Consider the following 24931-nt stretch of genomic DNA (forward strand, 5'->3'; position numbering starts at 1 on the left):
GAGGAAGCCAACCGCGAACACTTGTCAAGCACGCACAAGCACGCGCTTCACCGGAAAAACCTGCATCCGCCAGCGGGACCCGAACACCGCCGCATCGCCAGACACGAACGCACCGGACGTCTTATCTTACAGGTCACGACGACTTCAGATGTGTCAATTTTTCTTCCCCACGGAAACCTGCTTGCTTTCTTGTTTGCTTGCTTGCTGGAGCCCGAAGTCATTGAACGTGTAGTGTTATTGGTATTGAATCTAGTAGATTCTAAAATTTCAGCGACAATTCACAGTCTCATGTCCTGGTTTACTGCACTAGTGCCATGTAACTCTAGCAGAACTCAGCGGCTTAAAATAATTCTTGTCGGAACTACCCACTCGTCATGACAGATCCATTATTGCGATCGAAGTTTCACTTGAGATTTGCACTTGCCTTAATTTCTTGCAATAGCTTGTTACGTGTTGTATTTCCGCTAGAAAATGCCATGTGATGAAGTCGACAGTCAAACTGGGCAACATGAGCCAGAACGTAAGATGTGATGATTTCTTCGTGGCTCAGATCTTCCATCAAGGTAACAGAGACGTTATTACAAGACTTACGTATGCTGCATTCACGCTCTTGTGGCGTACCATTACTAGTATTCTGATCTGCATCATGTTTTTTTTGCTGTACTTCGAACATGTTCAAATACGTCACGCCAGTGAGAGTAGAGTCCTGATCTCACTTCTGATGTCGGCACACGTCAGGGATGGCTGAGCGGTAGGTTCGTCATCACTCGTATTCGATTGAACTCAGTTTAGTTAATAAAACTTTTTGAATAACAATTATTGAAACTCAACACACACAACTTTCACAATGACAGGATAAACCGACAGTTTCGTTGCACATACCGACAGACCGACTGACTGAGACGGACGGAATGACTGTCTGACACGGAATGCCACGACTCTGTCCACGTACCGCCATTTTATACTGTGGCGTTACGGAGTCTACCCTTCATTTTGTGATATTTATCAAAACAACATTTCATCATTTAAAATAATAATCAAAACCACCGTCTTAATGTTACTAAAAGTCGTTATCCACGACAACTAAAAGTCGTTATCCACGACATATATATATATTTTAAAAACTTATATTTTTGTTCATTTACTGGTGCTAAAGCGTATCGTCGTCAGCAAGAGTAGTTATCACTATTCTGTGTTTATCACACAATACAATTAGGAATTCGATTTAATATGCCAAATTGACAGTACAAAGGCATTTGTTGTAATGAACCAAAGTTAAAAAATATCGGGGAATACCTCTTTCTGATCAATTTAAAAAAACTCAACCACGAAGTACTTCGCTCAGAGTAAAATCTGCTAGCGAGCCGTAATCTAAGTTCCATAGAATGATTGCATCCGTTACAAGATAAAAACATTATAATTTATCTATTTTTTCAAGTGAATGCTGCCAAAATGTCACTCCAATTAAACTGTGTTGATAGGAACGAATTCTTGAGATACTAAAGGTCTTCAACTCTAAGCTGAATCGAGACACGTGCTCTGTGCACGTGAAAGAAACATTGCGTATTCGAATGAACGCAAACAATTTACTACTAGGTATATACGATTAACTCTAATATTAGTCATTGCCTTCGAGTCAAAAATGAGCCTCTTCAATTGTGGCTCGGAAACATGAGTCATAATGATTTTAGTAATTCGACTGTGTTTGGTGTACCCATCTAGAGCTATAAAATAATAAAAGTTTCCTCTAATAACCTAACATGTTGTGTGTTTTATAAAAAAACAGACACAATTGTATCGTGGTCCCGATCTTAAAATTGAAGGTCATTTTGCTACGCAGCTTTGTACAACACAATACAATGTAACTAACTAATAAAAAAAAACGAACGTATTATAAAACGTATTGTAAAAACACGTAGCACGGGGCTGATAAATGTTGATCTTCCCTATTTTATTTCTCGGTATTCGGTTTGATGTGTTAAACGAGGCCCGGGCGCATTCCAATCGAAGCTTTTTGATACCTGCACTTTAAGGGTAAAAACTGCAAATACACCCACTCCCTCTAAACAAGAAATATTTAATAATCGGTTTCTTTCGTTGAAATGAAAAGCTATAAGAGCGATAAAGAACATTAATTCATTCACTGCCACAGATTTTGCAATGTGACACGTAATTTTTAAGTATACATAAACAAATTGATAAATAAAGTTCCATCCTGTCGTCTATATAGATTATATTATGTATATAGTTTTTATATATATTCATATGAACAGAGTGCCATTTAACAACATTTATGACAAGACAAACCCGTTTCCGTGCTTATGCCCAAATAAATATGTACAGTTGTGCTCTTTTGTGACATATTGAAAGTATCTGCAATATCTATAAGCGTCACCTTAAAATAGACTAACTGGTAGTCGATTCGACATTCATTATTATACACGTAGTTGATTTTAGAAACACCCACAATGTGTTACGATAGAATTAACACACGACCACAATGTTATACGCACACACACATGATTTCGTTAAGGATGAAACATGCAAGGATTTCTTTAAATAAACATTTATCACTTTCAACATAACCTACAAATAAAAAAACATAAAACATTAAATGCCATGCATAAATTGATTTCTCCACAGAGTTCGATTTTCAAACCGTTGAAAAGTTGGTCATGGTAATCCTGATTTTTAATATTCATACACGTTATTTTCTAATAGGCGAGTTAATATCAAACGAAACAAGTATTCGAAAATACGCATAAATTATATCAGTAATTAAAAAAGTACTATATACTACTTAAAACGATTATGATACAGCCCTACACATGTCTATATTTAGAGGCAATGGTCACATTGTCTTGCAAACGTACACAATGTATACACAGTAGTAGTACATTATTAATCACACTAATGTTGTTGTTCCTAAGTAGAGAGAGAAGAGTATGAAATGTTCATTTCTTCTTTTACGATTAGCTTTGCTATTGTAGTAGATTAATATCTATACTAATATTATAAAGAGGAAAGATTTGTTTGTTTGTTTGTTTCGAATAGGCTCCGAAACTACTGGACCGATTTGAAAAATTTTTTTTCCATTAGAAGCCGACATTGTCCCTGATGAACATAGGCTACTTTTTTTTTTTTTTTTTTTTTTTTTTCGCTAGTAATTAATACAATTATAAGGCAGTAATATTTAAACATTAGTCCTGGTCTTTGATATTCTAAAATACCTGTTATAATAGATGTTCTAGACTAATTTAGACACGTTGTTGTGTAAGCTCCGACGATTTACAAAAACGCGTTGTAGGTTTAGGGTGTCTAAAAATCGAGACACAACACGCTCATCAGACTAAACTTAACTTCTGCATCAAATAAAGACCTGTTAATTCTTCAGTAGCTCAATTTAAAAGAATATCATTGACCGCTAATCTTGGCTAAATTCTCTTACCCAGTATATAATATGTCTAGAATAAATAAACTCTTCAGGTTATATTAGGTTATATTATATCGGTTTTTAACAAACAAACAAAAACCGGAACAATTCGATTCTTAAAATGAATAATAATTCATCGGTATTAGAAGTCTTAAATCATATTAATACAGTACATATTCAAGTGGCACGCGTTTGTTGACGTCATTATGTGTGAGGAGGCGCGTTAAACGACCTCGTACACAGGTCGCAATCCCACACACAAACATTATACATATACAAAACATATTAAATTTATCTATAGTAATATGTGTACGATACATGTGTGGTTTTCGCGTTGTGTGCTAGAAACATTGATGTGTTGCAATGAATCGAAATTTATTTATTATGATTATGTACTTCTGTTTAATTACGTCGTTAATCGTCTAGGATACGATATCTTCACATTTGCATAATATTGAGCCACGGTTGCATGATGACCATCGGTTTTATTGTATTTACTTCAAGCTACTTCTCGCCACCTTTCAATGTGATCTACGCTCTAAAACTAATGTCAATTAATATTGTTTCTTGAACGACTTCACAACTTATTAAATCGTTAGTAAATTCAAGCATCACTCTTACAGTTTTTTTTTGTGTTCACCCTTAAGATTTGTATTAAAAATTAATAGTTTTATGCTTTTTTGAGTCTAAAAATACTTATCAATATGAGATCAAACGATGCCCTGCAGAGTATGTACCTATACCTTTAAAAGTTTAATTATATAGCACAAGAATGCCGTCATTCTACATAACAGATTTCCTATTCTACCCTATTTCATCTAAATTTCACCTTGGGAGGCTCCAGAGCGAGTCGAACCAATATTTTATACCTTCAGTCTAATTTTTCAATGTCAGCTCTACATTTTTCATAACTCTACGACTTGATTGATCGAAAGATTAAATATTCATTTATTGAAATTCATTTTCTGCGTTAGTTTTTTTTTTATTTCTCTTACTTACTTCGGTTATTATGGTCATTAGATAAAAATTAAACGCACTATAAAAATCGATAAAAAAAAATCAAACTTATTCATTCAGTTAAAAGCTGTACTTTTAACCATAGAGAAGACTACTTTTTTTATTGCCTCAATATGCATCGGTCCCGTGACGTGATCAGAAGAACCACATTTTAGGAAATCGTTACTAGAGCCCACGGAAAAGTTTTTTTTTGAGACGGCCTTATTTTTCCTGGCCCGGAAGCCTTTCTGGCTTTACCAAGGCAGGTTGTAGAATTTAAGGGCTCATCTAAGAGGAGAATGTTTGCTATCAGCTACCCGAGCACCTCCGTAGGTGGCCGAACAGCTCTAGAGCAGCTGATTCTCAAGTTCATCAACCACCGGGTCGCAATCGTGAGCAAGTGAAAAGATGCGAGATAAACTCTGCGGGCTGATCAAGCTGACTCTTAGTCAAATATACACGATAAAAATAAAACACAGTACCATTTCCCGTTCACTTTTTTCTTTACCGGATCATGACTGATCGGGATGTTATGCTAGTAGTCTAAAAGCAAAAATAAACGTTCGACTGTCATTTAACGGAAATTCGTAATGAATAAATAGAACAATTATTAGAAACAGCCCGCACGCACGTGATCGCTCGCCCGAAACCGTCACGACGCGACGCATGCTTACAACGTATAATATGTATACATAATGACGTGTGTACATATATACATTTTATTTAAATCGGCAAAGCGCTGATTGTGCCAACTGGCAAACGAAACGTTTCCAAACCTGTATGTATGTAGGTGATTTATGAACGCACGGAAAAATCTTAATAACAAAAAGAATAGGGACGCCATAGTTTATTTTTGCACTTTTAAGTCTTATTTGATAAGTACAAAAAACATTCTTTGATAAATTCTAACGTTTTTAATAAGTACAAATCAAAAGCGCATTACGATGTAATTAACTTTACTGTCGTTAAATAGGATGATGTTTTTAAAATGCTTTTTGCTGTTGGTAGGACCTCTTGTGAGTCCGCGCGGGTAGGTACCACCACCCTGCCTATTTCTGCCGTGAAGCAGTAATACGTTTCGGTTTGAAGGGTGGGGCAGCCGTTGTAACTATACTTGAGACCTTAGAACTTATATCTCAAGGTGGGTGGCGCATTTACGTTGTAAATGTCTATGGGCTCCAGTAACCGCTTAACAGCAGGTGGGATGTGAGCTCGTCCACTCTTTCTAAGCAATAAAAAAAAATTTTTTTGAATACTTCCAAGGTTTGTTTTAAAAACTGTATTTTGACTTTTGGCTCAGTGTAATGCTGATCAATAAATAGTACAGTGCTTAGGAATAAAATCATAGATCATTCAAGTAGGGCTTCTAGGACTACAACCAAGTCGTTACGATCTCTACAAATAGAGTTTTGTAAAACTACATTTCTCTTTGATATACAAATACAATTCTTTTTGGTACACTAGCACACTTCGCCAAAACCCACGGGAAAGTTTATCTACGCCGCAAAATAACTACCAAATTATGAGAACATTGAATACATGACCCAGATTTTAATCTGCAAAAAAATATTATATTATCTTGCGGTCCTCAACAAAAGTCGTTAATTGATTGGCTTGAGATTATTTACGCACTGAATTAGACACTGTTAATCGCTGGATTATAGGTATTATTTTTGACTTATTGTTTTTTTATGACGTCAACACATAAGTCAATGTTTTTAATTCCTAGGTTTTTTTTCTTTTCTTGCTTAGATGGGTGGACGAGCTCACAGCCCATCTGGTGGTCTACAACGTAAATGCGCCACCCACCTTGAGATATAAGTTCTAAGGTTTCAAGTATAGTTACAACGGCTGCCCCACCCTTCAAACCGAAACGCATTACTGCTTCACGGCAGAAATAGGTAGGGTGGTGGTACCTACCCGCGCGGACTCACAAGAGGTCTTACCACCAGTAGAACCTCTAACGATTCCATTCTGTAGATAGATAGGTACTAACCGAGCCAAGCTTTTTAACAGTTTTGTGGAGGTAAAGAGAACCGTCTCTGTGTTAAAAAGTGTCCGTTAAAATCTGCTAAATAAGGATAGCGCTACAGTAGCAACCGGGTCAATTTAAAAAAGTCATTAAGATAGAGAAATAAAAAAGGAGCAAACAAGTATCGTCTCTTGTGATCGGGCTTGAAGTTGACTGTCAATGGAAAATTCGTAAATTATATGGCCACGTTCATTTATATGGCCTTTAATGATATAAATCGAGAATAACTTAGCAAACGAAGACATATTAAGGTAATGGAGGTGCAAAGTATCAAATATAATCAAATTAATTGAAGCCGATCTGAAAATAATTTAATTTAATTTTACGGCTTAATCTCGGTTTTTTATTACTTTTCGAAAATTTTGCAGTTTTCGTGGACAGGAACATCTATCTATTTTTCTATGAAATAAATTTCCAAACTTTTTCGTTTCATTAATACATTAAGAATAGACAAGAAAATAATATAATGACAATAAAAATGCAAGATTAAACCGTTAAATTAGATTTAACTGTATCAAAGACTCGAAAAAACCGAAGAACATACGAAATTAATATACATATTCCTATAAAACAGTTTCTGAATAAGCAGAAAAGAAAATCAATAATTCGATGTACCCAAAGTATAAATAAGTCTTATAATAACAATACAGGGTCGAGAGAACGTAACGTAATGTGCTCAGAATTTTCCAGAATACTATGATAAGAGGATATCGGAGTAGACACTCCCAAACATGTTTTTATATTGACAGGAAGCCATATAAACTATACATACTTGTTAGATAATACGAAGCATGTGTACAAAGATGTCCCCAGGTATAAGTGTCTCAACGGATCACCGGTTGTCACCAGATAAGGATTTCGAAAACGCTGTAGGAACTTTCCAATCCAAAGTGAAGGTTTATCTGTATGTGAAATAGCCACACTATCTATATTTTTTATTCCACACTATATATCTGTATGGATAAAATATCGATTTAATTTGTTTATGTCTTGGCGGTTTTATGACCATATTTCGTTATCAAATGATTAAAATTATTCCGTTAGTTCCAAGAATTACTATTATCTAGTTTATGTATTTATTTTAGGGATTTTTTATAAGCCGAAATCGATGTCAAATATCTATTCAAATTCAAATGTAAAATATATTTTTTGACACTATTTGTACAACAAACACAATGTTGGCGTTTTATGTTAATATACTTCTGTAAATTCTAGATTTATTTTTATTAAATAATACTAATAAGTTACAAAAATAATTTATAATCAACGGTAAATATAATTCAATGAAGTCAAGATAAGTTTTAACAATTCCTACGTGTCCTTGTGTGAACGGAAACCATACAACCTTCGTCGTTTTGATATGTGATGCAATGAACATATTAAGGTTAGGAAATATAACGTTGCCTACTATGAATGTCTAACTTTAAATAATTAAATCTAGTGTTAATGTAAACTACTCCATTATCAACAGAATGTAAATATATTTCACAACTCAAGCCGTGCTGATAAGAACATCCAGCAAACTGTACTGAAGAAAGGGCAATACACTTATTTTTCTTGATGAGAAATATGTTACTTTAACACTGGTAATTCTTGTTACTTGTACTCCTTAATTCTAGTTTTAATGTTTTTACAACACAGTAGTTGAACGTAACTAACTATAAAGCGTGTCAAATAATTTACGTCGTTATTTGATTTAGTCAAAACTATTGATAACTCACAGACATACATAATTTCATATGCCAATTAATATATGACATTCACTAAATTCAAAGATGACATCACTTTCGTTTTAATTGCCCTGTTATTGAGTCTGGTTTCATGATAGTAATACAGAATCATTATTTATATTCCAGCGACCCTCATTACTGCAACAGCCGGTACTTGCTACGGTTGGCCGTCTCCTACTCTACTGTATCTTGAATCAGAAGAAAGTTCAATACCGACAACTGCCTACCAAGGATCATGGATAGTCTCAATAATGATACTCTGCTCGGCTCTAACACCGATTCCATCCGCCTATCTCGCTGACAAATTCGGAAGAAAAACTACACTGCTTCTAGGAGCTATACCCTTCATAATCGGCTGGATACTTGTCATCGTAGCGAAGTCCTTGCCAATGCTGTACGTCGCGCGGATTTTCTCAGGCCTGGGTTATGGAGTTGTGTACACTGTGGCTCCGATGTATACAGGAGAGATAGCTACGAATGAAGTTCGAGGTGCCCTATCAACTCTCATTACTTTAATGAACAAAGTGAGTATATACATTACTAATATTCATGTTTCACTTTAGTTTAAGCTACAATTAATGAATAATCAGCGCAATAAATGCGTCACTCACACTATACCTACAAACAAGCAATGGAAAGAGGATTATGGCCTCTGAGAATTTTCGATTCAATACAAATCTTATTAAAATACATAAGGAAAAGATAGGTGTTAACCAAATGATTGTTAACCCGAGAAGTCGTAGCCTGAAGGAAAAGACGCCTGGTATACTCGTATCGAACGATTCGATTATTTGAGTGTTCAAATCAATTCATAGGCACAGTTTTATAATGAAACTAGCTGTACCCGCCCGCTTTGCTGGGCATTTAAAATTAACATTATTATTACTCTCACAAAGATTCTCATAATTAGCGCCACCGCAACTGGTGTAGGGAATCCATCACTCATATAAATATTAGCCTATCCATTAAGTATATGTATTTTCTACATGGATACCAAGTTTCAAGTCAATCGGATGCATCGTTCAGTAGTTATAACGGAACATCCGTAAAAACCACTGTAGATTAATATATTAGTATAGATACATGCATAGCGTTTGTTCACGAATGACTTCCACGATGAAGCAATAATATCGATTAATTAAATTCATGCCGGCAAAAATAACAATTTGCGTGAGCACTATGCAATAGAGACATACCTATAGACCACGAGCTTCAACAAGTGGGGTGTCATTCACGGCGGTAACCACTTAACACCAGGTAGGCGATGAACTCGTATATCCGTCCAGGCAATAGAAAAAATGTGAACTTCTTAATTCCATATTTTATTGAAATAAAATTTTGATTTTGCCGTTAGCATTTTGTACGTCATTCGTGTGGTGAGTCATCGTAATTATCCACTCAGGAAGATAACTGCAGTAATAGGCATATCCTTTCAAACTACGTTTTCAATGTTAATAACTATAATGGACATATCAAACTATCTTGTAATAACCTTACAATTTATCCATAAGTTTTTCAATAGCTCGATTATTGTCTTACTACATACTTTAAGCAATGTAGTTCATAGCTTAGTTGTAATCATATCTTGAACTATAAATAAGGCAAGCCTACCGTTGAGTATAGAAAACTGAATGTTTTTCATAATATCACCACATTTTGATAATAAAATAGAATTATTTTGATAATGATGCAATAGCAGTGAATACGTACAGAGATGGATATGAATGAAATCTATTTTTATAAATTATATTTTTACTGATTTCAAAGACTTATTTCTATGTGTTTTTTCACAATAAGGAAAATTTTATTCTTCGACATTAAAAAAGACCCTGAATCAAAAAGATGGAGTAAACATTTACATAATCATTCGATTATATTTCCTTGTGTTTCTGTGTGAATTCCTAACACATTTATACGAGATAACAGTCTCTCGCATGTCGGATAATTTTAATTGCAAGTTGTAAATGGATTCTACGAAATTAGATTTATGAATAATGTATAGGTACATATAAAAACTGCTCAAAGCTATTACTACAAATGAGTCGACTATTATCAAAGCCGGCAATCTGACTTTTGGATAATTATTGGTAAATCAGAAAAACGAATTATTGACTTTGTATTCCATTGGCAATCACAAAACTCTTCGGAACGACATCTTAGATAAATAACAGGTTAACTATTAACCTTTATTTAATGCAGGTTTTGAACCGTATTCTTTGAAGGAGACGATTATATTCAAATCAATCTGTATTGACATATCAATAACATTTTTTTGTCCAAATGCACAGATTGCCACCTTTGATAATAGACGACTCAAATAATAATACAAAACGTAAGTTTAAGATACTACAAGACTTATTTAGTTTTATTTTTAAAATGTAATCAAAAAAATATCACATAACTTACAATATTTTTGTGTTTTCAGGTCGGAATTCTTGCTCAATACTGCATTGGACCGTTCGTGTCTATGAGAACGCTGGCGTCAATCAACTTGATCCTGCCTTTTACTTTCATCATAACTTTCTGTTTCCTACCGGAATCTCCGTACTATTATTTAAAATTCGAGCGCAGTGACAGAGCAGAACGATCCCTCAGAAGTCTGCGTAGTGGTGACATAAGAACTGAGCTCAAAAGTATAGAGTTGAACGTCCAGGAAGACATGAAGAATCGCGGGTCATGGAGCGATTTATTCACAGAAGCCACCAACAAAAAAGCGATGTGGATTACTCTCGGGGTTTTCACGGTACAACAGTTTTGTGGTAGCGCTGCAGTTGTTGCGTATTCACAATTTATATTCAACTGTACCACCGGACCTACCATACTGCCAAATGGAACCTTAGAAGAGACAACCCGTAAAAGTATCGAACCCTATCAAGAATCTATCATAATAGGATGCGTGCAGGTTGCTACCTGTATCTTGTCCGTACTCCTCGTGGACCGAGTAGGACGCAAACCGCTTCTCTTGCTATCGACTTTGGGCGTAGGACTGATGAATGGAACAATCGGAACGTATTTCTACTTTTACGATACGAACAAGCAAGCCGTGCAGAACGTTAGTTGGATACTTCTAGTGGCCCTTATCGTTTACATCGTGTGCTACGCCATCGGCTTATCAACCGTGCCGTATGTTACAATCGGGGAGATGTTCCCGACTAATGTCAAGCTGTACGCGTCCTGTATAGCACACATATATACAGGCGTCGCTATGTTTGCAGTGCAGAATCTCTTCCGGGTAATTTAATAATTTTATTAAACTACACATACACACATACAGGGTGTTTTGAAGGCGTTATATAAAACAAAAACTGTTCACACTGGTTCCTGTCTACTTTATTTTTTATTGCTTAGATGGGTGGACGAGCTCACAGCCCACCTGGTGTTAAGTGGTTACTGGAGCCCATAGACATCCACAACGTAAATGCGCCACCCACCCTGAGACATAAGTTCCAAGGTCTCAAGTATAGTTACAACGGCTGCCCCACCCTTCAAACCGAAACGCATTGCTGCTTCACGGCAGAAATAAGCAGAGTGGTGGTACCCGCCCGCGCGGACTCACAAGAGGTCCTACCACCAGTAATAAGTAACTACTCTAATAAGATACCACAAAGAAATCACGTTAGAAATATTATATTATATTTTCAATAAAAAAATCAGCCCACGTCCATCGCCAGTCCAAATCCAGTTACGTCAATACGTGGGAGTCGTCTGTCTTTCTCAGTAAAACGAAAAGTATTTATGATAGCTTCGCTTAACTAGCTTGCGCCTTCCTAAATTAAAATCAGAACGTAAAAGAATATTTTTCTTTGAATAAATCCTCATCGCCTGTTCTCATAGTACGCCCCAACGACTATAACAAAGTACTTTTACTTTAAAATACCATAGAGAAATCGGCGACTCCGTGTCTGATGGTGGTATAAGATGGACCGCGAGATCTTCTGCTTATGTAAAGCAAATAATCCGATTGTGGCTGGTTCAAAATTGCAAAGAAATTCAAAACAAATACAAAACTCTAGGAGCCATAAACATTTCAACTTAAGCGCTGCAATTAACCCACTGAGTTTCTCGTCGGATCTCAGTGGGTCGCAATTCCGGTCCGGTCGTAGACTCAGCGAAGCACTGCTCTTGCTAGGACTAGTGTTAGCAATTCTCTCACGTTGAGCCCGTGAGCCCAACTATCGATTTGAAGTTGGAATAGCCCCTTAGGCTACCAACGATTAGGTAGGGAAGAATAAAATTTACTGCAACCTAATTTGAGACGATATCGAAATCTCAATTTTTATTTTATTTTTATTGCTTAGATGGGTGGACGAGCTCACAGCCCACCTACTGCTCAGTGGTTACTGAAGCCCATAGACATCTACAACGTAAATGCGCCACCCACCTTGAGATATAAGTTCTAAGGTCTCAGTATAGTTACAAGTCGCCCACCCTAAAACCAGCACGCAAGACTGCTCTCTACTGCAGAAATTGGTAAAATAGTACAACCTACCGTGGATAGTATTATAAATTAGTACTGTTTCAATGGATGCAATGCAAAAGCTGGCAGTGTTCATTATAATAATTATATTGACGTCAATCCATGTCTTACATTTCAATACTTGACAATTTATTTTTACCGATCACTGCATTTAAATGAAGAGCGTCAAAAAACTTATACGGTGTATTTGTGTGTGGGTGATAGACTAAGTTGTTGGAATTTTTTCCTGTTTTCGCGATTTGTAGACTTAATCAGAACTACTTACTACGGTTTATTATTGCGGTTTTTATTATAATTTTATTATTTCCAAAGTTTCGAATACTTTAAGACGACTGACCGTTACCACGAAAAGATAAGAACCGTAAAAGTTATTTAGTTAAGCTATTAATAGTGTCCGTAAAAACACCGTGTTCACGGGTGTAGGCCGCAATTAGGAACCACACTGTGGTACATATATTAAACGCATATCTTTTTATGCGAATTCGTATACAGCACCATTCTAGTTAAATCCATCGTAATTACGATCTGTCAAAGAAAGTCAGAACACCCATTATTGCAATGCTAATTAATAAGATTATATTTTTTATTTATTTATTGCTTAGATGGGTGGACGAACTCACAGCCAACTGGTGTTAAGTGGTTACTGGAGCCCATAGACATACACAACGTAAATGCGCCACCCACCTTGAGATATAAGTTCTAAGGTCTCAAGTATTGTTACAACGGCTGCCCCGCCCTTCAAACCGAAACGCATTACTACTTCACGGCAGGAATAGGCGGGGTGGTGGTACCTTCCCGCGCTGACTCACAAGAGGTCCTACCACCAGTAGACAAGATTGATAAGTAATGTGGGGAGCGGCATTCACATTGCGAAGTCCATGTATTCCACAAAAAAAAAACCTTTACTTATTATTAATGTTTCATTTTCAGGTTGTCGAACAAGCTTATAAAATTTACACAGTGTTCTGGGGGTTCACTATTTTCTCATTTCTTGGACTCGTCTTCATGGTGATGATGCTACCAGAAACGAAAGGAAAGTCCTTCGCCTCAATACAAGCGCAACTGCGCCACGAAGTCGCCAGAGACAACGCAAAGAAAATTGACACGGTCGAATACTAACCAGAAAATACGAGACGACTACTTATTCTCACTAGTATTTAGCGTTAAGCTTATAAGGGATCAATTTAAAATGAAAATTTAATGATATTGAATACTTAACGTTTAATTATTATTTAGGTTAGTAATTTGTTTCGAATCCGTTTACCGAAATAGCCAATGAATTGTTAGTGGGATCAGCATGAAGATCGAGCAGAAATGAGATCCGGCGCTGTTGAAAGCGGAGAAGTCGTCGGGGTTGTAGTCTTCGGGCAGGCGTCGACTCGCAATCACCTTGGAGTACAGCTTGGCCGAATCCTTTGCTGTTCTCGTTTTGTTGGGACTTTCGAAATCGACCAGATACAGACCGAAGCGGGACCTGCAAAATGCATTTAAAACATGACGAATGAATTATAAATGGAGAGCGTTTGACTGATAATTTGTTTCATTTAAACCCTGTAGTTTTGTTTTAGGATGTTTGAATAATCTCGTTGGCTTTATTAAGGTAGTTTTAGATCAGATTCTTAGTCAAAAATAAATAAAATGTTAAGTAGGACATAAGAAAATTATAGTTTTTTTTTATTATTTCTTTATTATTAATTCCGATTTTTGGTGATATAAAAATATTTTGTATTCGCGGCAACGCAGAAACAACAATAATAAAAAGCATGGTGCCAGAGCCCAGGTATTGCGACATGAATTCTGTAGCCCAATAAAATTTGATACAATTATAAAATCGATATATTGTAACGTTAATAAAACAGTCAAAATTTAGTCAGTTGGAGCAAAATACAATTATCACAAAATTAGAAAATCTAAATGATTAAAATCTGTTACCATTAATCTGATTCATCAATACGTGTCTGTTAGAGCTGCTTCCCTTAAGTAACTTTAAGTAACATCCACTTTCCTACCTAACCTCACAATTTCGATCGCCCTATTTTCTACTTTAAGCACTGGTAATAATGCTTACTTCAAGTATTATTGTAAGGAGCTAACACGCTACCCGTGTCTGTCTCAAGGATACAAAAAGTTGAGCGATATATTTCGAGGCGTCTATGATGTCTGTTGTTTAACATGATACGAACGATAACTAATGAAAAGAAAATACGATAAAACCGGTAATGGAACACGTTTTACTTTAAAAAAGACCAACTGCAGAACCCACAGACGTCGCAATTTGTAGGCCAGCTTTGCGAAATGAGATCGAAGTCTCAATTGCCCTCTTATCGTCGCCGCGTCTAACTACATATCGCACTCAGGCGACGAGGTAATGCAAAGTCAACGTCGCCCAAAACATATCTTGTAATATCCTCCGGCTCCACTCTCGATGCTATTAGATTCTCTAACCACCGGTCACCATTCTCGTCTAATATGACGAAAAGTTCGAGGTGCAATAGTGCATAGCGCATTTTTTTTTTTATTATTGCCCTTGTAGGCAGACGAGCATACGGCCCACCTGATGGTGAGTGGTTACCGTCACCCATGGACTTCAGCAATGCCAGGGGCAGAGCCAAGCCGCTGCCTACCGCTTAATACTCTCCACAAGCCTCGTTTGAAGAAGGACATGTCATAGCGCTCGGGAAACACCGTGGAGGGGAGCTCATTCCATAGCCGGATGGTACGTGGCAAAAAGACCTCTGGAAACGCACTGTGGATGACCGCAGTGGCTCCAGGTAGTATGGATGAACTCTACTCCGGTGGCGGGCGGTGCGATGGTAAAAACGAGATGCCGGTATCATCTCGAACAATTCCTCAGAGCACTCCCCATGGAACATACGGTACAAAATACAGAGGGAACCGAAGTCCCTCCGCAGACCCAGAGGTTCCAAACGATCCGTGAGAATGGGATTATCGACAATCCGAACGGCCCTCCTCTGTATGGAGTCAAATGGAAGAAGCTGGTATTTGGGAGCCCCGGCCCAGAGATGGGAGCAGTACTCCACGCGAGGCCGGACTTGTGCTTTATAAAGCAAAAGCCTTTGTCCAGGCGTGAAGTACCGCTTCGCTCTGTTGAGGACTCCCAGCATTTTGGACGCCAACTTGGCTTTGCCTTCCAAATGACTCCGAAACTGGACATCGCTCGAAATGTAGACCCCAAGTATCCCAATACTCTCGGAAGGTTGCAGGGATACTCCTTGGAATTGCGGCGCCATGACAAAGGGGTCCTTCTTCGCAGTGAACGCACAAACTTGTGTCTTTAACGGGCATAGACACAATCCACTGAGTTTCTTGCCGGATCTCGGTGAGTCGAGATTCCGAGCCATTGGAATAGTCCCGTAGGCTAAAAAAGATTAGGTAGGAAAAATAAATACACATTCAAAGTGGAACATATAACTGCTTCGCTTTAGTAATAATTCTGTACCTCCTAAGAGGTCCCCGCGCCTAGGGGGTACGCGGGGTATGTGAGACTGGTCCGCGACTGCGAGACCGCCGGCCCAAGGATGTTTTCAGGGCCCTACCCACTAAACGACTCCCCTGCACTCTTCGCCCAAACTTCCGATCCCCTCCGAGATCAGAACCCGGATCAGGTAAGGGGATTACCGCTGTCAACACAACCAGACGGTGCAGCTCACCCCAAGGACGACCGGCCGACGGAGTCTTCGAGGCGAATCGAAGGCTCTGAAACATCGGCCGTCTCGGTACGGCAGCCCGTCAGGCCGCCCGGACGGTGCCGCTGGTGTCCCGGAATACCGCGCTGGACCAATACCAGCCTGCCGGGTCGGGACGCGATACACCGCCAACCGGTTGCTCTTTCGTATTTCCTTGGCGGCGCGCTAGAGTTTTGGTAGCGCGCCGCACGGCCTCAACCCCCTCAGGTCACCCCTTGACCTTTACCGGGGGGAAGCCGCCACCTACAGGGGCCGAGATGTACGGGCGTAATCCCTCCTCCAGCCCCCGGCTCGACAGCGATGGATCGGTGCGGAAAGGGAAGAGCTCTCCGTCTCTCGTTCCGCTGCCTCCTTCTGCGAGATGGGGGACTCGCAGAAGTCGAGCATCGCCTTCCAGGACTCGTCGCTGCCGAGCATCGTAGCCACGACGTGCGGCAGCGAGAGGTCCTCTCCTATGAATGATATTACCATCCTATGCGGTCATTTTTTTTATATTCGCAGAAGAATTAGGGTGATAATGTCACATTAATAATATCACATTGCTATTTGACTCTTATCAGACAGGTTACAATTCACTTGATAACTTTTATCTGACGATTGAAAATTTTGCACTTACACATATCCGTCATCCCATTCAAAGTTGTCCATCAAACTCCACGCGAAGTACCCTTCAACAACGCTTCCATCTTCGTGAATACTGTGTAACAACGCGTTCAGATAATGACTATAGTAGGACACTCGTGTCTTATCATCGAGACCATTGAAATCCGCGTAGCCGTTCTCGGTAACTATAATTGGATAGCCGCTGTATGTCTTCGTTATCCATTGAAGAAGTTTTCTGAATCCGTAAGGCACGACCTGAAAATTAACATCCGTAGAGATATTTTTACTGGAGGTAAGTCGAGCCCGCGGATCTCCAGTCATCACCATCATACCACAAATATGAGTAAATACTATAGTTCTAAAATCACCTACATTCAGGTAAAGAATGTACCTACTTGCGTAGAGTAAAGGCAGGATTGGGCAGACCTCTGCCCCCGATCGCGTTAAGTTTGCGCACTCAAACGCTGAAGGCAAATACGAAAATGTATGTTGCGAGAATCATTATTTACGTCCCTTATGATGTTGCACACTTGATTTATAAATGGATGTGCTTCGACAGCAAAATACAGCAAGGATTTTATATATTGCTCCGTAAGTCGAGGTAAGTTTATACCTATAAATTTCGCTCATTTGTTGGAAACAATATTTTAAAGGAATATTTAAATGACAGCCATACTCATGTTTCTCTCAGACTTGTATGATAGGATTGTTCATCCGAATGCGAATACGTTACATAATTAAATTTTATTATAGAAATCTAAAAACATAAAGTTTCACGTAAATATCAGCCAGTACAACACATTTAAATTAAGTACTTATAAATAAATGATTGAATAATGACATTTATTTTCTTTTTTTTGACAACCCTTGCACATTTGGGATTGATAACTTAAGTACGTGCACGGATGAAGGTGTCGCCCGACATTAAAGGGATTTCTCAACTGTATGGATTGTAAAACTGTGATAATACCATAGGGGTGGGTAGCTATATTACTGCATTATAAATAAGCACCAGCTTTTTTTGGAGTTTACTCCTTTAGAATCGATTTACATATATAGGCCCGGGGTATGAAAATTATGGGGACCAAAATCGTACTAGCATGTCACACGAAATGCGTTATGCGCATTTCGTGTGACATGCTAGTACATGCGCCGGCAGTCCGCCACAAAGCCTCGTACTGATCGCGCGTTTCTCTCATTATTGTATTTTCATATATTTGTTAGTCGTTTGTTTTGTGTCTCGTTAATTTGTTAATAATCTGTAGTGTATCGTGTTGTCGTAATATAGAACTATTTCTCGTATTGTTTCGTTTAATTTTTTATATCCAGTAAACTCCAGTCGTGCGTCGGAGCGGACACACACACTTTTTTTTATTGCTTATATGGGTGAACGAGTTCACAGCCCCCCTGGTGTTAAATGGTTACTGGAGCCCATAGACATCTACGACGTAAATGCACCACCCACCTTGAGATATAAGTTATAAGGTCTCAAGTATAGTTACAACGGCTGCCCCATCCTTCAAACCAAAACGCATTACTGCTTCACGGCAGAAATAGGCGGGGTGGTGGTACCTACCCCCGCGGACTCACAAGAGGTCCTACCACCAGTAAGAACGAGGATGAACTTCGGCGACGGATGATACTTTGGTAATAGGAAGATAATGAAATTTAACAATAACTCAGAGCACGCCCTAACTGAATAGTTTAGATTAATTTATAAAAGCAAAGGGACTGTATGTGATTCGTCTCCGGAAAAAAAAGTCAAGCAGAAAAAATATGAAGCATTATATTATAACTAGGTACTTATTAAACTATTGTAAGAAAGCACCTTTGCTATACTGACCCAGAATAAATAAAGACTACGTAAATACATTACACTTAATATATACGTACATAACATACATTTCTTACACTTAATACATGTCGCATAAACAAATAGCTTAGAGCAGAACGATAAGTCGAATAAGCACCCATCCATCAGTCTCATATTAAAAAATATTCTTCAATTCAAAATGTAAATTGATCGAAAAACAACAAAAGACGCTTTGTTACCCTAAAGAACATTGAATACATAGGTATACGGTAGCTGAACTAACATTGGAAATAAACCATACTTTTAAATTGTGTATTCAACCAACGCAATCTCGAGATAGATTTCGTCATGTTGAAATAAGAAACTAATTTCCTTTCCCTTTGTGTACTTGTTAACTTTAAATAACTATTATTACCCAACAACTTGTTTTACCTGACCCAAATTTATTGAGAGTTCTACACAATAACGTTAATTTCTTTACAAAATCTATACATTTTCAAAAAAGAAACTCCTTAGATTGTAACGGTTATACCAGCACGAGATCTGTAATGAAACTACTATTTGCCCAAATATTTCAGTCATTATTTTCATACGATATAGAAGGCGCACTCAACTGATGATAAATAGTTTAAAACTCAATTTTAAGTCAAGTCGTAACCTACCTTAAAAAAAACAACATTCCTTCGCAACGGATTTAGTCAAGACTATAGTACCAAATTTTGCCAAAATATGCCCTCCCTTCAGAAAGAAGTGTCAGTTCAACTCACATACCTTGAGCCAAGTTGAAGAGGATTCTGACGGCCAATTCGGATCTTGAACCCTCACGATTCCGACATCGTTCTGGTGAGATGGTATAGAACCTACTTCTTTATCCGCCATCGTCAGCAGGTATGTTGTGTAATGATTCAGACCAAAGAAATCAGCCGTTCCTTTAATGTATTCCACCTCTTCTGTTGTAAATTTAGGCAAACGGGAACGAGTAAAGTTTTGTTCTTTGCTTTTTTTGTCCACAAGCTTTATTAATGCGGGAGGATAATTACCCTCCGCTGAATAAATCGGATGAGCGTACCAGCCGACCTGAAAAATATACAAATACTCTTTGAAATTTAATCAATAATTCACCTAATGCAAGCCTTTCGTCAGAAATTTGTTATTATTTTATATATATTTTTCTAACATAAATTCATTTTTAATATATCATACCATTTTATGACAAATAGTAAGTGCACGCAACATTGACCTCTTTGGCCAGTCACCACTTCCAATAATTCATTAATTACATAGCGGTTAAGTGTTACAAGGATTATACCATTATAGCACCTGTACATTTGCTTATAAAGCAAATTATAGTTTTATCCTAATTTAATGTTTGCTTTTATTGAGTGAAATACTACAAAGTAATCTAAAACATTCAAGTTGGTAGAATGAAAAACGAATTATTATTTAGAGTACTCGAAATTGTATAGCATAACTAAATGAAATTTGTTTCAAAATATGTATATTAAATGCATATTTATAATAAGTGTACTAAAAAGTTATTATTCATCTATCTATATATCACAGATACGAATTGAATTATCATATCCACTATTATTATACAGACTATATAGCATTATTCGCAATTATTGTCATTATGTTTTGTATCAGAATCTCATTCGCCGGACTCCCCTCTACACAATGGGTATTGGCGTTATCGCTATAAGGCTAAAAACTCATGTCACTCAACCACACGCAACTGAATCTCAAATTAAATAGGAATCATCGCGACAATAGTGCCACATCCACTAGTTTCACCTTGTGTCTAAGAGGTGCTTAGGAAGGCTATTTACATATTATAGTCTCCATAATTCTTCCTCGCGGATCTCTAAGCCGACCTTAAAAAATCTGTCGTTCGGAATACCTACTTTCCAATTGTAGCGGTCACAAACGATGCGATAAGTTAAATGATTGTTTTTAATCATAAAGGAACAACGTGAAATGTAAATTTTTCTTTAACGTGACATTGTAAAGATAAATATCCTGTCACGACTTTCTGAGATATACAATAATATATATCTCAGATAATAATATTTAAGTGCGCTATCTATGTTCATATTGAAACTTACATGTGTTTGCAAATATAGCTCTGCTGCATCTCTATCTTCTTGAGTATCTGTCTTAGGTTCAGCCCAGTTAGAATCTAGTGCAATACCAATTTTCCCTGAAAAATGAAAATATTTTTCGTTGATATTGATTTCGTTTCAGTTTTTAAAATTATCATTTTCCTATTTTTAAACGATTTAATCAAATGCGATCTAGCTAATCAGAGCTAATCTTATTGTAAAAGAGCAGATTAATTGGATCAACCGCAAGCAGATTTATTAGCCACCTTTTTTTCTTCTTCTTTTTGCTAACGTTTTCCCGATCTAGTGCTACGGTCCGCTTTCCTACTAATACTCTACGACTAAAAACATTTAATATATGAATATAGAAAGTAGGTGTCATTGTAACTCACCTTTGTTTACTGTTCTATATTCTTTGTCAAACAGATGATAGACATTAGCGTGTGCCTTAAGTAAGTTATGAGTGCATAGGTATTCAGCGTGACCATGTCGATTTAATGCGGGCGCTCGATATGTTCCCCCATAGCCTTCGAGACAAGTCTGCATCGGCTCATTGAAAGTTATCCAGTACTTGACTCTGTCTCCAAAGTTCTTAAACAATATCTTAGCGTAATCCGTGTAATAGTCGACAATGTGCGCGTTTGACCATCCACCGATGTCCTGTAGTTTTTGCGGCAAATCCCAATGATATATCGTTATCATAGGTGTTATATTGTATTTCAGTATTTCGTTTATAAGATTATTGTAATATGCAATTCCTAATTCATTGATTTCGTTCGTTAATCCTGTAGGAAGTATTCTGGGCCACGATACAGAAAATCTGTATGTATCAACTCCGAGCTCGTGAACCATTTCAGCATCGCGCTTATATAAATGATAAGAATCTGATGCAACGTCCGCGTTGGATCCATCTTTGACGAACTCGGGGTTTTTATGCAGCAAATGATCCCAAATACTTTCGGATTTACCTATAAAAAACAAAGATTTAATCTTTGAAATTATCAAACGTTTTCATTCTTAGATGTTTCGTACAAGGACGCTTTATATAATTTTTTCCCAAAATAGGTACAATTTTTTTTTAACTAATATTATGTAGGGTATGTGGCATTTACGCTAGAAAGTAAGTCAATACTAAAAATGCATCGTATGTCTAAAAATTACTTTGTTATTGAACATAGAATAGATACGAATGTACAATAGTAGGTATATAACACATTCTATTCAATAGTTATTTTTGTATGACATTGATGGACTTGAGTATAGATTTTCCATTGTGAAATCAAATAGTAATAAAAATTAGGTGCTAACCGTCTACATTCCAAGCGCCCTCTATTTGGGCAGCAGCTGTAGATACTCCAAATATGAAATTTTCTGGAAACTTATAGTTCGTATTTTTCCCTCCAGCTAAATTGACAATCTCAGCGTATCTGTAAATGACAATATTTACATTATCAATGCATATTTTTTTACATTGTTAATAATTATTCGCATTTGCATTGAACATAAATTTAATGTAATATAATAAGATAATTTAATATCATAAAAGATAATTTTTAATTAAAATATTTAAATATTCTTAGTTCACGTGACCAATCTCGTCAACATCATACAAGAAGCTGTGTTGCGGCATTTACATATCACACACATCTAGTCGTCGTGGCCTAAAGGATAAGACGTCCGGTGCATTCGTATCGAGCGATGCACTGGTGTTCGAATCTCGCTGGCGGGTACCAATTTTTCTAATGAAATACGTACTCAACAAATGTTCACGATTGACTTCCACGGTGAAGGAATAACATCGTGCAATAAAAATCAAACCCGCAAAATTATAATTTGCGTAATTACTGGTGGTAGGACCTCTTGTGAGTCCGCACGGGTAGGTACCACCGCCCCGCCTATTTCTGCCGTGAAGCAGTAACGCGTTTCGGTTTGTAGGGTGGGGCAGCCGTTGTGACTATACTGAAACCTTAGAACTATATCTCAAGGTGTGTGGCGCATTTACGTTATAGATGTCTATGGGCTCCAGTAACCACTTAACACCAGGTGGGCTGTGAGCTCGTCCACACATCTAAGCAATAAAATATATATATATATATATATATATATATATATATATATATATATATATAATATATATGCCCTTTATCAATGTACAAACACAAGAAAACTATTTTTAATGGTTTCTGTCTACTTATAGTAGATTACTTAGAGTAGTAGATCTTAATTTTATCAAAAAATTTACCATTAACTAACAATAAAAACACAATTCAATTCATAGATTCAGATCACTTAGAGTGTGTATTCAAATCATGACAGTCATTTTTTTTCTGTTTCTGTTGCGTTTACCCTTTTATTTCATTGGCAACTGATGACTCGACTATAATTAATTGGAATTCTAAGTTTGTACACTATTATGATTGTATTTTATACTTCTATAATCATAAATTTCGTCAAGGCTATTCTTTAAAGAAATATTAATAAAGACAAACAATATTTAATTTTAATCTATTCTCAATTTGACCACAGACGTCAAGAACAAAAGTTTGACAATAAATAGTATGCATGCGTGTGTGCGTCAAATACATGATATGTAGTGTGTGTAATGTTTTCTTTATTGATTTAATGTATCTTTTATGCATTATTTTAAAAAAATATTAGCATTGTGCACTTTTTCTCTATATTCTCTATAAGTGTGGAAAATTTCATACTCCTCCGTCCACGCAATTTTCGTAAATAGGGATACAAAGTTCTTGCTTCACGTATTAATATATAGATATCTATAACCCTTCATATTTGCAGAAGATAATGTCAATTAATCTATGCGAGCTCTCGTCGTGAAACGTTCGAGATAAAGCCTCTAGATTCGAATGAGCCTTCGGTATCTGCTGTCACCTTCAATTATGAATATATGTAGGTATATTTGAACAAAAACATAATACATAAAGATTTTAGTGACTTGTTTTTATTTATTCATGTTTATGATAATCATAAATAAGGTCGATTGAGGAATAAAATTAAAACCTGTATGGGGTTTTTTGTATAGTTTTTATTTCATGTTTTATTTACACATTTTAAGGAATATAGGTAAAATGTAAGAGAAAATCGGGCGCTTACTAATTACAGCCTACGGTCGTTATTCGCATTACAATACTTGTATTGGAAAAATTAGAGAAAATTTCAAGCTAATGCTAATATCGACAACAGCAGAGGCGGACAATACGCGCACGGATATTATCCATTTATCTTGAATATTTTACAAAAACGAACAGGCGAGCACACAACTCACATAGTGAAATTGTTTAGTGCGGCCTTCGTGTTAACTTAAAAAAATATGTTTATACAAATCTTTTAAGTAAAAACGCACTTAATATTATTAACTCCAAAATTAGTGGCAGTAGGAATAAGCTACATTTGACCTTTGTTTTGGGGATTGTCGGAATTTGCGTTGGGATGCTTATTGGCTTCGGTATCCGCTTGCACCGTTTGTTTTGAGTACGAAACTCGCCATTCGAGCTCAGTGATTTATCGTTTTGATTTCATTGATTTATCAACAGAACTTCTGTTAACACGAAGATACAGAGCGACATGTAATGTCGATTCAATAAATGCTTGAAGCAATGCTTGCAATGCTTAGTTCAATTTTAATTTTTCAAATGTATGGGAATTACAGAGCTACAATAAATTTATTCAGTCAAAAAGTTATATACAAATTTTAAATAATAATTGCAGTTTTTGTGCTACTTTATCACCTCGTATTCAAATCAAAATTCGTATCAAGATAAAACTATAAAATATATTTTCCCATGCTAGTGATCTTTTGTGTGATAACATAACTGAATTAACATAACTTCACATTACACAAAAAGATTGTTGACGGGTCTTCGCTTATTCAAATTTGAATGGTGACGGTGGTAATTTTTTTATTATTCGTAGCTGGCGTCGGTTGACCTTTTAACAAAATTTAATTTTAACAACCCAAAAACATTTTCAATAACATTAACCTTTTCTTTGTTTATATTTATGGCTCACGAGGCCAAA

At 36.8% G+C, this 24931-nt stretch overlaps 2 protein-coding genes across 3 annotated transcripts in view; one reads left to right on the forward strand and one right to left on the reverse strand.

Moving 5' to 3' along the window:
• LOC114246683 (facilitated trehalose transporter Tret1) overlaps nt 1–14202 on the forward strand; it is a 27272-nt gene extending 13070 nt beyond the window's left edge. The window contains exons 2-5 of one of the 2 annotated variants that reach the window (XM_089727608.1): nt 7933–8047; nt 8318–8715; nt 10617–11423; nt 13599–14202. In XM_089727608.1, coding sequence (XP_089583734.1) covers nt 8443–8715; nt 10617–11423; nt 13599–13787 — 1269 coding nt within the window. In that variant the 5' untranslated portion in view covers nt 7933–8047; nt 8318–8442 and the 3' untranslated portion in view covers nt 13788–14202. The remainder of the gene's footprint in view (nt 1–7932; nt 8048–8317; nt 8716–10616; nt 11424–13598) is intronic. The other variant, XM_028179350.2, reaches the window with a different exon arrangement.
• Nucleotides 13873–24931, reverse strand: part of LOC114246682 (myrosinase 1) — a 22591-nt gene continuing 11532 nt past the window's right edge. Inside the window, exons 2-7 of the mRNA XM_028179349.2 lie at nt 22202–22320; nt 21286–21861; nt 20897–20991; nt 19563–19868; nt 16992–17233; nt 13873–14142 (exon numbers count right to left, since the gene is read on the reverse strand). Coding sequence (XP_028035150.2) covers nt 13929–14142; nt 16992–17233; nt 19563–19868; nt 20897–20991; nt 21286–21861; nt 22202–22320 — 1552 coding nt within the window. The 3' untranslated portion in view covers nt 13873–13928. The remainder of the gene's footprint in view (nt 14143–16991; nt 17234–19562; nt 19869–20896; nt 20992–21285; nt 21862–22201; nt 22321–24931) is intronic.

The sequence above is a fragment of the Bombyx mandarina genome, chromosome 05 (assembly GCF_030267445.1).
Source record: "Bombyx mandarina strain Sakado chromosome 05, ASM3026744v2".
In the NCBI taxonomy this organism is placed as follows: Eukaryota; Metazoa; Arthropoda; class Insecta; order Lepidoptera; family Bombycidae; genus Bombyx; species Bombyx mandarina.